At 34.4% G+C, this 16,302-nt stretch overlaps 1 protein-coding gene across 1 annotated transcript; it reads right to left on the bottom strand.

The window, feature by feature from the left end:
* Window positions 371-1,420, bottom strand: LOC109359824 (the record flags this gene model as incomplete). The annotated part of the gene is made up of 2 exons (XM_019604520.1): window positions 371-1,092; window positions 1,404-1,420. Coding segments are annotated over 2 exons (558 nt in total), but the record flags the coding sequence as incomplete, so codon positions are not given.

Genomic DNA, 16,302 nt, shown 5'->3' with positions numbered 1-16,302 from the left:
CAGTACTAGATAATTTCCTATCTCAATTACTACAAGCATATCTATAATGTGTATATATAATGCTGCAAGCATGTTCCTTAAATCCCTCATTTTCAGAGTGAAATCACATTTGACTAATGTCAGATATCAAGCTATCTCTTTCTATCCTGAGAAGTATGCCACTCACAGAAATAATATTAGCCAATTAGCCAAAACATTGCATTTAAGAGTATGGCTGTATCAGCACCATGGATTAAAAAGGTGCAGGAATTAACTGCAAGCATGATCATAAAATTGGGAAGAAAAAAGTAAATCATATTTATAAGAATGGATTTGTAATATATCCTGCCTAAATAGTTGTGGCAATGTTACAAGAAAATTATCAAAGGTTGACACATTATGGAGACACATTATGGAGACACATTATATAGATAAAGCACATGATCAAACTAATCCAATTACAAATTACACCATAGAAGTAAAAATCACACTTTATCATCTCCATAAAAGAATTAAACAATCCATTCCTAATACTATACTACACCCGAAAACCGCACCAATGCAAACTTGTTTTAAATTAATATACATGAGAAACAAAGGTAGAAGCAGTTACAGAAGCACCTCCATTCAGACTTAACCACTTTCCACTGAGTGAGATTTTCAACTGGATTCAGCACAGGATGAACATAAACACTTCTGTCTCTTGCATTAGGATTCAAGTTCAACCCAACTGAGTTCACATCATCGCTATTATCATAAGTTTGGGTTGGACTCGAGTATACCATTCCATGTTCTTCTTCAAAGTCTCCATTGTCACCTTCATCATCGCCACTTAGATCACTAGCCCTATAATCCAATTCGTCGTCACTGTCCCGAGAATTCTGATACCTGTGGTTTGGAGGGTAAGATCCAGTTGAAGTCACAGAACTATCATTAGAGGAAGAAGACTTTGATTGGGTTGGCTTTGTTGCCCAAGCTTCCACCTTTGCTTCATCAATGTTCTTCTTCTCAGGTGCTTCATCCTGTAGAACAGCCTGATAGGTTTCGACATTGGAATCAAAAGTTACTTTCTTCCTGGTACTAAAGCTTAGAAGTTGCTCCTCACTTTTATCACTACACCGTTAAAAACAATAGAAGTAAAAATTGTCTACACAAAGGTAAAATTTAAAAGTGCTAGTTTGTTGAATTTATGTACACCTTTGGGTTGAGATTTTGATGCAATTTAAGTAAAACACTTAATCACTTTATGCTGAAACTCACTTTAGTGGAAGAGTGAAGTTATATAATTCAGTAGTGTCTTATGAAATCCACAAATACAAGTACAAATAAGAGGTACTTGAAAATAGTTTTTGCTAGCATTTCTCATAAAATTCCAAAAACAGGTGATAAAGTTGAAATTGATGAATGAAGATTGTTTTGCTTACTGAAGTTGTGATGAACATTGTTTTATTCAACCAGGACCAAAGTTCATGTTAAGAGCGTTACTTTCAAGTTATGAAACAACATTCCTCTTAGTCCCACTCCCAAAAAGACTAAAAGTTAAAATTTCGATTCTCAGTAGTGACATAGGAATAGCCGTACACCCCAGAATAAATTAGTTTCTTACCCATCGAATAAACAAATGCTCTTAATAGTATAGAAAAAGTGTCTGGAGCATTCTTATTTTTCAGGTATTGAGTATACAATCTTTACAATTTATAGGTGGTGCAGAAAGCAAAATGAATTTCAAAGTACAACCATTATGATAATACAACAATTATAGAAGGGACATATTATTTTAAATAGTTTTTGGTAATTTTTGTATCAGTATTATCAAGAGTATTCTTCATCTATGGTTAAGGAATTATTTTTTTTGAATGTGTATCTGTCCTTTCAATAAGTATTGTTCACAAAAAACTTTAACATTTTGATCTTTTTGGGATCCGATGACAAATGCATTGTTGGTAGATGGCAACTTAGAATGCATAATTATTTTCAAATGGAAAAAGTAAAAAATAATAGGCCCCATAAGTGTTTACAATTGGTTGTGATAACTGGGACAAGGATCACATGTCTTCGTTCATGTTTTATTTTGTATTCCAAGCCAATGAAAAAACTTCATTCATTTAAAAAGAAAAGTTATAAAAACAAAAATTAATATTTTAATATTATCTCGTGTAGTATAATTAATTCGGGACATGAGGAAAGGAAAATTATAGGACATATATCCTTGTCCATGATAACTCTCATAAGCAATACCTTATCCAACAATAACATGACTTCTACACCCATATACTAAGCCCTAACCTATTAAAATAAATACAATATCTTCTTATGAGGTTTATTACAAAAATATTAAACTGGAGGAAGTATCTTCTAATGTCCATTCTTTCAAATTACCGAATTAATCTCTGGCATATCCTATTCCATCACTAACTTATATTTCATGCAAGTTTGGAAAATTCAACGTGTTCTTCTTTGAAATTTAAATGATGAAGATGAAGTTATAAAGAAGATGGGTGAGAAGATGATGTGAAGTTTAACAAATATTGGGATGATTATAGTGTTGTGCTGTGCTATGGGAGCGGTTCTTGACCCACGAATGAAATTAGGCATGTTAAAGTGTTGTTTCTTAGAAGTTGATGATTATATTGCTGGTCAAAAAGTAGAACATGTGAGTTCAAAGTTGCACATGCTTTTTGAAAAGTATGCAAGCAACAATTCTTCTAACTCAATTATGAAAAGGTGCAATACAACTGCAACCCCTCAAACTCCATGTATGAGTTCTGACAAAAAAGGATGTTTGATGTAAGTTTATTTATTTTTGTCCATTGATATTTTAATTGTTATCTATTTTTTATTTCTTTGTTAATTGTTATCAAATTTTATAGGAGTTGAAAAAACATAATCAACATCTCATAAGTCAAGCCGGAAAGTCTCAACTAGATGCATACTTGGATGAACCAATTTGGGAGATTAACTTTAATGAAGATTAAGATTTAGATGTCTTGAAATGGTGGAAGGTTAGAGCATCTTGTTTTCCCGATTTATCATTAATGGCTCGTGACTTACTAAGCATTCTCATTGCTACTGTTGCATCTGAATCTGCATTTAACATTGGTGCACGTGTCCTTAGCAAATATATGAGTCGTCTCTTACCAAAAAATGTTCAAGCTTTGATTTGTTCTCACAATTGGTTGCATGAATTTGCTTAAAATGGTAATTAATTCAAACTAGCATTTGAATTATGTTGAATCACAATTTACATGTGAATTTAATTGTTTTCTTTGAATGGTTATATGCAGATGATGATGATGATAGTGATTTGCATTCAAGGCCAGTGGTGATTGATTAAAGATAAGGAGCAATGAGCATATAGTTTTCTTAATATGAATATGATCACCCAATGATGAGTTGATGACACTTAACTTTTGTTCTTATTATATCTATTTTTGTATTTGACATTTAGATTGAGACTATGAGTGTACAATGCTAATTGTGATGGTTATGGAAGTTTGTGTTTAAAGATATATCTGTTTGATTAAAACGTACATTATTCTTCTACAATGTTTAAAGATCTAGAAAGTGTTGAGAATTTAATTTCATAATGATGTAAATAGCATGCAGTTTTATAATGATCCAGAAAGAGTTGAGAATTACACTAACCATGTACTAGATTATTTTAGATTTTTTATTAATTTAGGGCGGCCCACAAGTCCGCCCTACCCATGTTTAGGGCGGGCATGACATGATATTTCATGCCCTATTTAAAAATGGGCATGCCCATTCCCATCCTAATTTAAATGGGCATTGTGTGGACATGAGCAGAGCTACCCTAATATCAATGCAATCAAGCAAAGGAGTGTTAATGTCTGATTATAATTCTTGTTGTTGAAATCAATTGGAACCAAAATAGAGAAGTTATCTATAATACATAATTGCACTAGCTCCAAAGTATCCTTTCACCCTTTCAAATTCATGTGATGTTGGAGTATCTGGTACTATTGTTACCGTAGCTTGCAACAACTGTAAATGCCATGAAATAATACTTGTTGACTTAATTACGACCAAGTCACTCTCTTTAAGGCGTTTTGTGGCACGAACCAAAATGTGCATACTGTCTATCAACCACGCCATCCCCATGATAAAAAAGCTCATATCTCTATTATCTAATTCTTACTGTGCTGTAAGAACCAATCTCAAATACACCCACCACAATATGGCTACCAGTGCCAATTCTCGAAATTCCCACAATATGGCTACATGTTTCAATTTTTTCCCCACAATACTGACTACCAGTGTCAATTCTTGAAATGCTCACAATATGGCTACCCATGCCAATTCATTTCCCTCAATACTGACTACCAGTGTCAGTTCTTGAAATTCTCATAATTTGGCTGCATGTGCCAATTCTCAGTACCGAAGAAAGAAAAAGGGAGAAGTTTGCCAGAAATGCATCGACGAGAAATATGAGGGAGAAAGAAAAAGTTGAATGCAAGTGTATTCGACTTGGGGCGAATTATAATGAGGGGAGAATGCCTCTATTTATAACATGATATTTTCCATGTTTCTCATCTCTCTAATGTGGGACTTGGGAGTTGTTTTTTTCAAAACTTTTCTATGTGAGACTTGAGAGTTTTTTAGATTTCACACCCAAAAGTTCTCACTTATGGTTTTCAACAAATCAAGTTCCAACAATCCCCCACTTGAAATTGAAAAATGATTTCCGAGAATATTTATGGTCTCAATAAGATTGTGCATAAACAAAGGTGTCATGCGGCTTGAACTTTTGCATAGTAAGATTCAGATTTTACTAGAGTGACTCGTAATATTGAACTCTATCTCCGACATCAAACCACACTTAACATTTTCAAAGGTGTATCCTCTAAAGCCCATACGTTAAAGGCCATGCATGTCTATCCCAATATAGTGAACGTTATAGAACTTTATGCCCCAAAATTTCGTAGGAAGTGACCCCCACTTCCACATTCACATAGGTGAGTCTATCAAGAGTACTTCTATAGTCTAGGTACTCCACTCCAATTGGAGTATAGATCTCATTAAGAGTTTAACTAATCCTTACATATGCTGCAGGAATCACACTTCTCATAATTTTATAGCATGTTCATTCTCATATCACTTTACAACTTGTTATTACCCAATGAACCTATTTCTTGGGATCTCCATTCAGTTAGGTTGGGTTACTATCATGAGTGATCCTCGTTCTAAGGGCAATAATCTCATACTCTTAGAAGTATTATGGACTTTCTCTCTAGCCAGTCCTTTCGTTAAAGGATCTGCTAAGTTATTCTCATTGCATACGTGATCCACTCTAACAGCTCCTGTAGAGAATAATTCTCTAATGGTGTTGTGCTTACGACGAATTTGTCGTTTCTTATCGTTATAAAAGTGGTTCTCAATTTTTATAATAGTTGTAGTACTATCACAATGAATCAACACAAATGGTATCAGTTTTTCCAATAGGAGAATCTCTACAAGCAAGCTTCTCAGCCAACTTGCTTCTTTACTAGTTGTTGTTAGTGCTATTATTTCAACTTCCATAGTTAATTGAACCAAAATAGTTTGTTTCTTGCTATAGACTCTATATAGTCCATCTCATCATTTATGACCTCTTGTCACAAATCTGCATCCAAAGAAGTCAAAACTTCTTGGAAAGTTGATGGATTCTCCTCTAATATATAGACAATATAATGAGGTCTATACTCTCTAGTAGTTGTTGCTCTCCTATTAATTCTAGGTTCTATTTCAAACCTTTTATTTTTATCATTATCTCTAATCACATGTATTTGACTAGTTGATGTGCTCCTGCTATTCCTCAATTTAAAAGAGAATTTCTTTTCATTGAAATCAACATCATTAGACTCAATGATCACTTTTGCATTAATGTCATAAAACTTGTACGACTTGCTGTTTACAACATACCCATTGAATAAACATTTATATGCTCTAGGCGCATACCCTTTGAAATGATTTCATGAGAAACAATTCTATATATCTCATAGGACCGAGACTCTATTGATTTATTATCAGTTATCTAATACTTGATGTAACGACTAACAACATACTTTTTAGTCTCAGCTTCCTCAATATCATATTTTTCTTTCAAGTGCATACCAAATTAATTTGGCAGACTTGTATGAGCTGTAGTAATCATAGAGATCATCAGACAACTCATTCAGAATGAAATTCTTACAAAATTAATCATTTTCATCCGAGAGAGCTATATCAATAGCTAGTTTATTCCTTTCCTTTTTTTCAGCTTTTTCCGGCAGTACTAGGACATCAGTTTTCAGAATGTGTGCAACTTTTCTCATAGGGTAGAAAAATTACATCTTATGTTGCCACCGTTTGAAATTTGTTCCATCAAACTGAAATGACTTATTCATGTCATAGTTGTTCGGTCCAGTAATATTATCTACGAATGCCATTGCATTAGAAACGTCTTAAAATTATTGTTACCGTAGCTTGCAACAATTCTAAATGACTCGAAATGATACATATTGACTGAGTCAGGACCATGTCGCTTTCTTTAAGACGTTTCATGATACTGCCCAAAATGTGCAAGCAGTATATCAACCACGCCGTCCTCAAGATAAAACAACCTAGATCTCTGTTATTGAATTCTTACTGCACTGTAAGAACCAATCTAGAATACACCCACCACAATATGGCTACTAGTGCCAATTCTCAAAATTCACATAGTATGGCTACACATGCCAATTCTTTTCCCACAATACTAACTACTAGTGTCAGTTCTCGAATTGTCCATAATATGGCTACCGGTGCCAATTATTTTCCCTTAATACTGACTACTAGTGTCAGTTCTCGAAATGCCCACAATATGGCTACCAGTGCCAATTCTTTTTCATCAATACTGACTACCAGTGTCAGTTTCCGAAATGCCCACAATATGGCTACATGTGTCAATTCTTTTCCCTCAATACTGACTACCCGTGTCAGTTCTCGAAATGCCCACGATATGGCTACCTGTGTCAATTATTTTCTTTCAATACTGACTACTAGTGTCAGTTCTAGAAATTCCCACAATTTGGCTGCTTGTGTCAATTCTCAATACCATGGAAAGAAAGGGGGAGAAGTTTGCCGGAAATGCATCGACGAAAAATATGAGGGAGAAAGAAAAAATTGAATGATAGCGCATTCGACTTGGGGCGAATTATAATCAGGGGAGAATGCCTCTATTTATAACATTGGATTTTTTTTCCATGTTCATCATCTCTCCAATATAGGACTTGAGAGTTGTTTTTTTTCAAAACTTTCTATATGAGACTTGAGAGTTTTTTAGATTTCACGCTCAAAAGTTCTCACTTATGGTTTTCAACAAACCAAGTTCCAATATGTACCTATGATTCATTGTTGCCTCTTCTTTCACCCAACAAATAGGTACAATTATTCAAATACTAATGCACCAGATTACATCAATACTCCATAATATCATTCAACAAGACTAATACTAAGATGAGTGACCTCCTAAGAAGTGTTCATGTTGCACCACTTGAAAAAGAAAGAGGGTGAGCTTCAAAACAAGTTGTCTGCTTCGTGACCTGGAGGTCATGGTTTGAAACCTGGAAACAATCTATTTGTGTACATATACCCTCCCGTGACTCATTAAGTTGAAGTCTCTCGTCAATGAATGACCGCCATAGAAAAATACCATATGATCAAGAACTTCCTTAAAGGCCATGTCTGACAACCTTAATTATTTGTTAAAGCTGCCAACTCTGGGACTAGTTGTCTTCTTTATCTTGTTTGAGGGGTACCAATTGTTATTTAGTTACCTTGGACACTTTTCTAAATAGATATGCAAAAAGTATGTTAAATGTTGAGCAGATAGACATGAACATGGTAGTGTTGTACCCAAGATATATTGATGTAACAATAACATCAAAAATGAATTTGAAAAAATAAAGACTTTTGTCGAAAGCAGTAGCATTGACAGTGCAAAAACCTGAAAATTATTTGAACATATTAGACCACTAGATCAATCACTATAGGTGATTACCTACATACCAAGGAAGTTAATAACCGACAAGAACAAATGATAATAATCCCAAATGAGAAAAAGAAAAAATATCAATCCTATGAAGAGGTTAAACGAATTACAGAAAAAGAAGTTTAACTACTGAAAGCTACGATGGTCAAATTAGCTTAGAAGATCAAGTTCAATATTAATGGTTATATGAACAGATATACCTAGAATTTTGTGGTAGATTTCTCTTAAACTTTTGCTCTAGTTGTCAGGTTGGATATCATAAGAATGTTGTTGGTACTTACTGTGTAAAATGCTTTGGTCATACACCAAATGGATCTTCAATGGCTTTTTTTTTTAAAGTCTACTTGAATGAAGAATTTTTTTAATGGAACAACCAAAAGGTTTTGTGCAGTAGCAACAAAAGGAGAAGATATATAGGTTGAACAGAATACTATATGATCTAAAACAAGCACTAAAGTCTTAGTAAAACCGAATTGATGCATACTTGGTAAACATAGACGAGTTCAATTGAATTTATCTTATATGTTAAAAAAGTTGATGATAAAATACTTATGATATCTCCTTGTATTGATGGTTTCTTTGTTACAGGAATTGATTGACAAATTCCAAGAAAAAAGAATGATGCCTTTGAAATGATGAGCTTTGCAAGAATGACATTCTTTCTTGGTATGTATGTACAACAAAATCAAAATGAAATATTTGTGTGCCGATAAAAATACACGAGGGATGTTCTCAAGAAGTTTAATATGCAAGAATGCAAACCAATTCCAATGAAGCAAAATGATAAGTTCTGTAAAGAGGATTATGCTGAAAAGGTTGATGAAAGGTTGTATAGAAGCTTAATAGGCTCTTGCTATATTTGTGTAACAAGACCAAATATCATATATGGATAAATTTGCTATCAAGGTACATGCTTTGTGCTAGTGAAATTCATTTTCAAGCAACAAAAGAATTCTAACATAATTTATAGACACAATATATTATGGAATAAAGTTCAGTCCTTTCAAAACTTTTAGTCTTCATGGTTATTCTGATAACGATTGAGCTAAATGTGTTGATGATATAAAATGTATCACATTACTATTTTAGCTTTAATTCTAGAATTTTTTCATGATGATGTGATAAATATAATGACATTACCTATTCCATAATAAAATATGCAGTTGTTGTTGCAATTGTGAATTAAACCATTCATATTAGAAAACTCATGACAAATATGGATAAAGAATAAATAGAAAGCACATAAATCTTGTTAATACATTTATATTCGTACAAATAGTATGGTTAAATTGATTTATAATAATAAAATTAAATAAAATAAATTCACACTTTTTAATAATAAATTGTAATTGACATTCATACTTTCATGTCTTACTTTGAAATGTGATACTTATCATTTTTTAAGATGAATCATGTCACTTCTTGTGGATATTAGAATATTAATCATTTTGACTGCATAGAAATTAGAGTAAACATATATTTTAGTCCTCATATTTTTCGACTTTACCAGTTTAATCCTTCAAAAAAGAAAAAGACCTAAGATGATCCCCCGAAATTTTAAATGTGGGTCAAATTAGTTCTTTTTAGTATGTTTTACAACACTTGACAAAGACTAATTTGACCCCAAAAAGGACTAATTTGACCAACATTTGAAATTTTTGGTGACCATTTTAGGTCTTTTCTTTTTCGAATGATTAAACTAGTAAGGTCGAAAAATATGAAGGACTAAAATGAATATTTATTCTAGAAATTAATATATGGGTTTTCTCTTTACTAGCAAAGCATTTTCCATACAAGTGAGTAAGAGTGAAAACAAATTAGACCTTCTATGAGAGATTTAGTACATGACCTATGATAAACCATACCAAATATTTTAATAAACATGTCAAACTCAAACATTTATAGGTTAAACTCAAACTTTCTAAAAAGTCTATTAAACTTAAATATCAACACATATAATTTTATTATATATTTATGTTAATTATTTTATACAATATATATAAAGACAATTTGGCATTGCATTCTTTTAATGACCTTATCTTCAATCTTGTATCTCGTTACATTGGTCATGGTATTACAAATGTAGGGAATTTCACGTACACATTTTGGGAGATGCTTGAATTATCAAGTTTATTTCATAGAATTTTCAATTCTGTAAAATAGTTTGTTATACTTAATTCTCCTTGTTTAAGTTGGCAATGGATTCTTGTAATTCAACAATTTGAAAAGATTGTCGTGGGAGAGTCATTCTTTAAGTTCCTCTTATGTACTATATGCTTTATCAATCCATAATATGCTTTGTGAAATAGATGGAGTGTTAAGTGCCAAATTGTTAATGAGATGTATATGAATTCGGGGCACTTAATACATATTTATGCTGTAATTGCGTATGGTTCCTGATAACTTAGTCAAACTTGTTATGTGTAGGAATTTATGTGTTTACGTTGTTTCAGGTTAAGAAATAAGGAAAAAAATGAGAAAAAGGAGAAGATTGGAGCTTCTGAACACTACAAGCCTCACCTAAGCGAGAAAAGTGTCACCCAAGCCACAAATAGGAGGAAAATCACTAGTCACTGTTGTCCCTCGCTTGGGCGAGGGATTGTCGCTCAAGCAACAAATGGAGCTAAAAATACCTGGTTGTCCTGCCTGATCCTCGCCCAAGCGAGGGATCCTCGCCCAAGAGAGGGGCACCTCGCCCAAGCGAGTTGCTAAGGCCTAGAATTCTCTTATTCTCTCGCCCAAGCGAGAATATTTAGCTTGGGTGAGGGTTTTGAAGTTAGAACTGATATGGGCAATTTCAGAATTCATAAAGTATTACACAATCACTTTTCAAAAGCTTTGAGGCACAAAATTTAGGAGAGAAACACTAGGAACGACGATAGAAGTCGTGAGAACGACTCTAAATCCAATTTTCTTGTATACTTTCATGAATCGAGCATTGTAATAGCGAGGATGAATGACTAGATCTTCATTGTTGGGATTTGAAATGTAATCTTCTTACCTTGTACTCCTAGATTCAATTCTAATGTAATTGTTATATGATTTTGGGAAATTTATCCCTTTTTTATTACTTGAGTTTAATTAGCTAATGAGTTCTTGTTTTTGGGTTCAAGTTTAACTGGGAAATTGGATCATCTTCCTTCATGTATCACTATTCCAGGAATGGACACTGATATATGAATTGCTTTTACATTAACTTTAATGCTAGTTAATCAGTCAATTATCCAAGGAATTGGTAATTGAGTGATTATCTAATAATTTTACACTCAAGGAATTAATGTAATTGATTTACCAAAAATATACATCAAAATCAGTAACTTCACAAGTTGTTTGGAATTGAATCTATGGATGTCAAAAGGGAAAGACCGATGAATTTCGATCCCGACTCATTTAATTTCATAATTAAACTTTTATTTCAATTTAATCTTTTTATAAAACCAATGTCAAATTATCAAACCAATTCTTGTAAATAGTTGCTCAATTCATGTTTGTAGGAATTCCTCCATGAGGACGATATCCCAATACTTTACCGGATTTTATTACTTGAATGATACGGTTCGCTTGCCGTTCCATAAATACCTAACAAGTTTTTGGCGCCGTTGCCGGGGAGCAATGAGTGATTTATATTAGATCTTTACGGATTTGATTGAGTCTTGTACATAGTTAGTCTTTAATTTTTTGTAGTATAGCTAACTCTTATGCTAACCTTTGCTTTAGTCTTCTTAGTTATGCTTTTGCGAGGTAAAGCTTATGACGAGAAACTACAGTATAATCCTGAGATTGAGAAGTTAGCAAAGAGTAACCGCAAGAAGGCAAAAGAGAAGAAGAAGAAGAAGAAAAATACTTAGGAAACACAGTGCAGTTCTGAACAGTTTGTAGTTTCAGATCCCCGATTAGACAAGATGGAGAATGGCAACAATGTCACTGTAAATAACCCAAGGCCTAATCCTCCAAGGAAGATGTTAGGTGACTATGCCATGTACCAAGGTCCTAGGCACTAGAGCTGTCAAAACGGCCGAGCCCAGTCGGGCCAGCCCGCCAAAGTCCGAAAATTTATAGGGTTTGGGTATCATATTAAGTACTTTTTATAGAATCCGGGCTTTTTAGCCCGACCCGACCGGATTATTTTAAATACGGGCTCAGGCTGAGCTTACCCGGGCGGGCTCGGGCTACTTGTTTTACTTATTTGTTTTAACTTTTTTTGGACCTTTGGCTTGATAATAAGCACTAAGTGAAAATTTACAAAACAACTTATAATAAAAAATATATAATAAATATTGTATTATTGTGTATTAATTAGATTTAACTTTTACAACAAAAACATAATAAAGAAAATAACGTTTACAACAAAACTAAAATTAACATAATTCTTTACTATAGAGAACTTCACACAACCATATTAAAGTGAAGTTACAAAGTATATTAGAGAGTGAGAGTCCAATAGAAATGAGATATTCAATGAAAACGTTATGTTAAAAATCATACATGTGGACTTAACTTCACATTTTGACTCAAACACAATGCATTAGATCTATAAATTTGGTTGCATTTTTTGGCATAACAAATGTGTTAAAAAAATTATATGTTATTATCAAATAATATATATATTTTTGAATAGATTAAATATGTTAAAAAAACAAAAAACAAAATTTAGTTTATGCAGGTCAGCCCGCCACAACCCACAACCCGTTTAGGGCAGGTTTGGATAACAATTTGATATGTATAAATTGTATATGGGCTTTTTAGCTCAGCCTAGTTTAGCCTGAACCCTATGTGGGTTAGCCCAAACCCGTCCGGGTAGCCCGTTTTGACACCTCTACTAGGCACTATTCTAGCATTATTATTCCACACACCGAAAGGACAATGGAAATCAAGCCGACATACATGAATTTGGTTAGTGTTCACCAGTTCACAGGCAAGGATTATGAAGATCGATATGCTCATCTGGACAATTTCTATGAGTTGGTGGCGACTATGGGGCATTCAGATAATGAGAGGGGACCTGCATATATGATGTTGTTTCCATTTTCTCTTCTTGGTGAAGCTATGGAATGACTCAAATCACATCCTACCCAAAGCTTAACCAATTGGAGTGACTTGGAAATAAGTTCTTGATGAGATTTTTCCCTCCAACTAGATATGTGCATGCCAAGTTTGAAATCTCAACATTCAGACAAGGTACAAAAGAGGCATTCTATGAGGCTTGGGAACGTTTCCAGATGTTGTTGAGGAAATGTCCCAACCACGGGTTTGAAAAAGTGGACCAAAGACAAAGATGATATTGGATGTCACATCAGGTGGCACTATGATGATTGTTGATGCTGAGCAAGCCACCAGGATCATCACTACTTTATCTTCCACAAATAGGCAAGCTCAACACAACATGAGAACCGTACAGAAAAGAGGGGTATTATATTTGAACATTTCTGATGCTATTCTGGCTCATAACAAGATTCTAACACAAAAAATTGAGGTCTCACTAAATGTGGTACAGACTCCTCCGATCCAGCAACAAGTGCTACACTATGAGTTTTGTGGAGGTGGCCATGTTACTGCTCAATGCTCAATGCCTACAAACACACAAGCAGAAGAGGTTCAATATGCGAATAACCAACCTCACTAGTGTAATTTCCTTAACAATCATTTCTCATAGGGTTAGAGGGGATATCAGAACTAGAATCAGAATTATGGGTGGAGGCAAGACCACCTAATAGGCTACCATGATTTCAACCATCATATCAGCAGGGTCCACACCCACCATTACATGAGAGGCTGACAAAATTGGAAGATACTTTGGAGAAATTCATGCTAGTCTCCATTTCAAACCATAAAAATACTAATGCATCCATCAGAAATCTGGAGACTCGGGTAGGACAATTGGCTAAGCAGATCGCAAAACAACACTCAGACCGTCAATAATTCTCAGCCAATACTCAAACCAACCCTAAGGAATACTACAAATCTATCACTACTAAAAGTGGGAAGGTTATTGGTAAGGGTATTGGTGAGAATTTAGCGGTTGAAGATGAGGTTCTTAGAGAAACTGAGGTTGAGGAAGAAAAGAAGGAAACTAGAGAAACACAAAAGGGTTATACAGCAGAAGTTTAGGAAGGAATTGTGAATAATGAGGATGCTATAAGGGAGAACAATGATAAGAGGAAGAGTGACCTATCTCAGTTGAAGGATCTTCCTTATCCAAAGAAACCTTCCAAAAAGGACAAGGACAGACAACACACCAGGTTCTTGGATATATTCAAGAACTTACAGATCAACATTTCTTTCATGGAGACGATGGAACATATGCCCACATATGCTAAATTCATGAAAGATCTGTTGGCAAAGAAGAGAAAGCTTTCAGAAGAGACAATGACATTGGAAGTTTGATGCAGTGCTATCTTTTAGAAGTCTTTACCTGAGAAGACTAAAGATCTAGGAAACTTCACAATATGAGTCACTATCGGTGAACTATCATTAGGAAAGGCACTGCTTGATTTGGGTGCCAGTATTAATCTGATGCCTCTATCCATGTTGAAGAAGATTAAGGAGTTGGAAATCAAGCCTACTAGGATGACTCTTTAACTTGCTAACAGATCAGTGAAGTATCCTTATGGAGTTGATGAGGATGTTCTAGTCAAGGTAGATGGATTGGTTTTTCATGTCGATTTTGTCATCATGAATATTAAGGAGGACATTGAGGTCCCACTTATTCTAGGTTGACCCTTCATGAAGACTGCTAGGGTCATTATTGATGTTGATGACGGAAAGTTGAAGGTAAGCGTACAAGATCAAAAGGTGAATTTTAATGTGTTTGAGGCAATGCAACACCCAAAAGATAAACAACACTGCTTTCGAGTGGATGTTATTAAGGACTTATTCATGCTCAATGACATTCACTTGAGTAATAGTAGTTCATTGGATAAGGTCTTGAGAGGAGAGTTGGAAGGAAGCAGTACTGAGGAAGAGAAACTGATTAAAGCATGTATGGCAGAGTTGGATGCACCCCACAAGGGTACATCTGATCAGAGTCACACTTAGGAACTAGTTAAAGAGAGAAAAAAAACGAGGTTCCGAAAGTGGAGTTGAAATTACTTCCTTCAAATCTGAAGTATGTTTTCTTATAGGACGGAGGTCAAAAACTGGTAATAATCAGTAGTACCCTATCATCTGATGAAGAACAACAACTAATTGGATGGACACTGACTGATTTGCATGGAATCAGCCCATCATATTGTATGCATAAAATCCACATGGAAGTGGATTATAAACTAGTTGCACAACTTCAGAGACGTCTGAATCCTACTATGAAGGAAGTGGTGAAGAAGGAAGTGATTAAAATTGTTGGATGCTGGGATGTTTTATCCCATATCTAATAGTACTTGGGTATGCCCAATTCAAGTGGTCCAAAGAAGGGGGTATGACTATGGTTAGGAACAAAAAAGATGAATTGATTCCAACCAGAACAGTCACTAGATGACGTATTGATCGAGGCTGTACCCGATACAAATAATATAACAATTAAAACTACAGTACTAGGAAGTGACTCCTAGGTCGTTTCCCACGGATTATATTTCAGGCAAAGCTTCAAACACCTTATACTCACACACACACAAGGGGGGTTTTGTTGTTGGATAGTANGAGGTCGTACCCGATACAAATAATATAACAATTAAAACTGCACTACTAGGAAGTGACTCCTAGGTCGCTTCCCATGGATTATCTTTCAGGAAAAGCTTCAAACACCTTATACTCACACACATAACACAATGGGGGTTTTGTTGTTGGATAGTATGAACATAAATCAAATTCAGAAATAGTAGTTAAACAATGTAATAAAACGGCTAAATCCCTTTGGTTCGTTTGTTCACAACTCAATCCTCGGTTTCAAAAGATTATTTTTAGATTCCAACCATTAACTTCCGAATTTGTTGAGAATCAATTAACTAAGCGATAATCAATTCAAAGTTCCAGAACCTAAACATCAAACTAAGCGAAATCAGTAAAGGTATGAAACGATTAACAAATTCACACGAACTAAGCATTCATGCACTAGGGAGAGTAAATCAACTAAGTGAAGATAAACTCAACCAACCTGTTTCTAAGCAATGGGATTAAGCAAACCATATTCAGAAAAGATAGAAGAAATCAACAATAGAGAAACCGAAAATGCTATAATAACAAAACCTCAAGAGTTGTAATACATTAACAAAGGAACTTAATCCAGAAATTTAGCCTTCCATGACAATGGAAGAGCAAACCGAAAATGAGAAATGAAAAAGGGTGAAACCCTAGCAGAGCCAAAAAGAGGGAAAACG

The sequence above is a fragment of the Lupinus angustifolius genome, chromosome LG11 (assembly GCF_001865875.1).
Source record: "Lupinus angustifolius cultivar Tanjil chromosome LG11, LupAngTanjil_v1.0, whole genome shotgun sequence".
Taxonomy (NCBI): Eukaryota; Viridiplantae; Streptophyta; class Magnoliopsida; order Fabales; family Fabaceae; genus Lupinus; species Lupinus angustifolius.
This window is presented reverse-complemented; position numbering and strand designations above follow the sequence as displayed.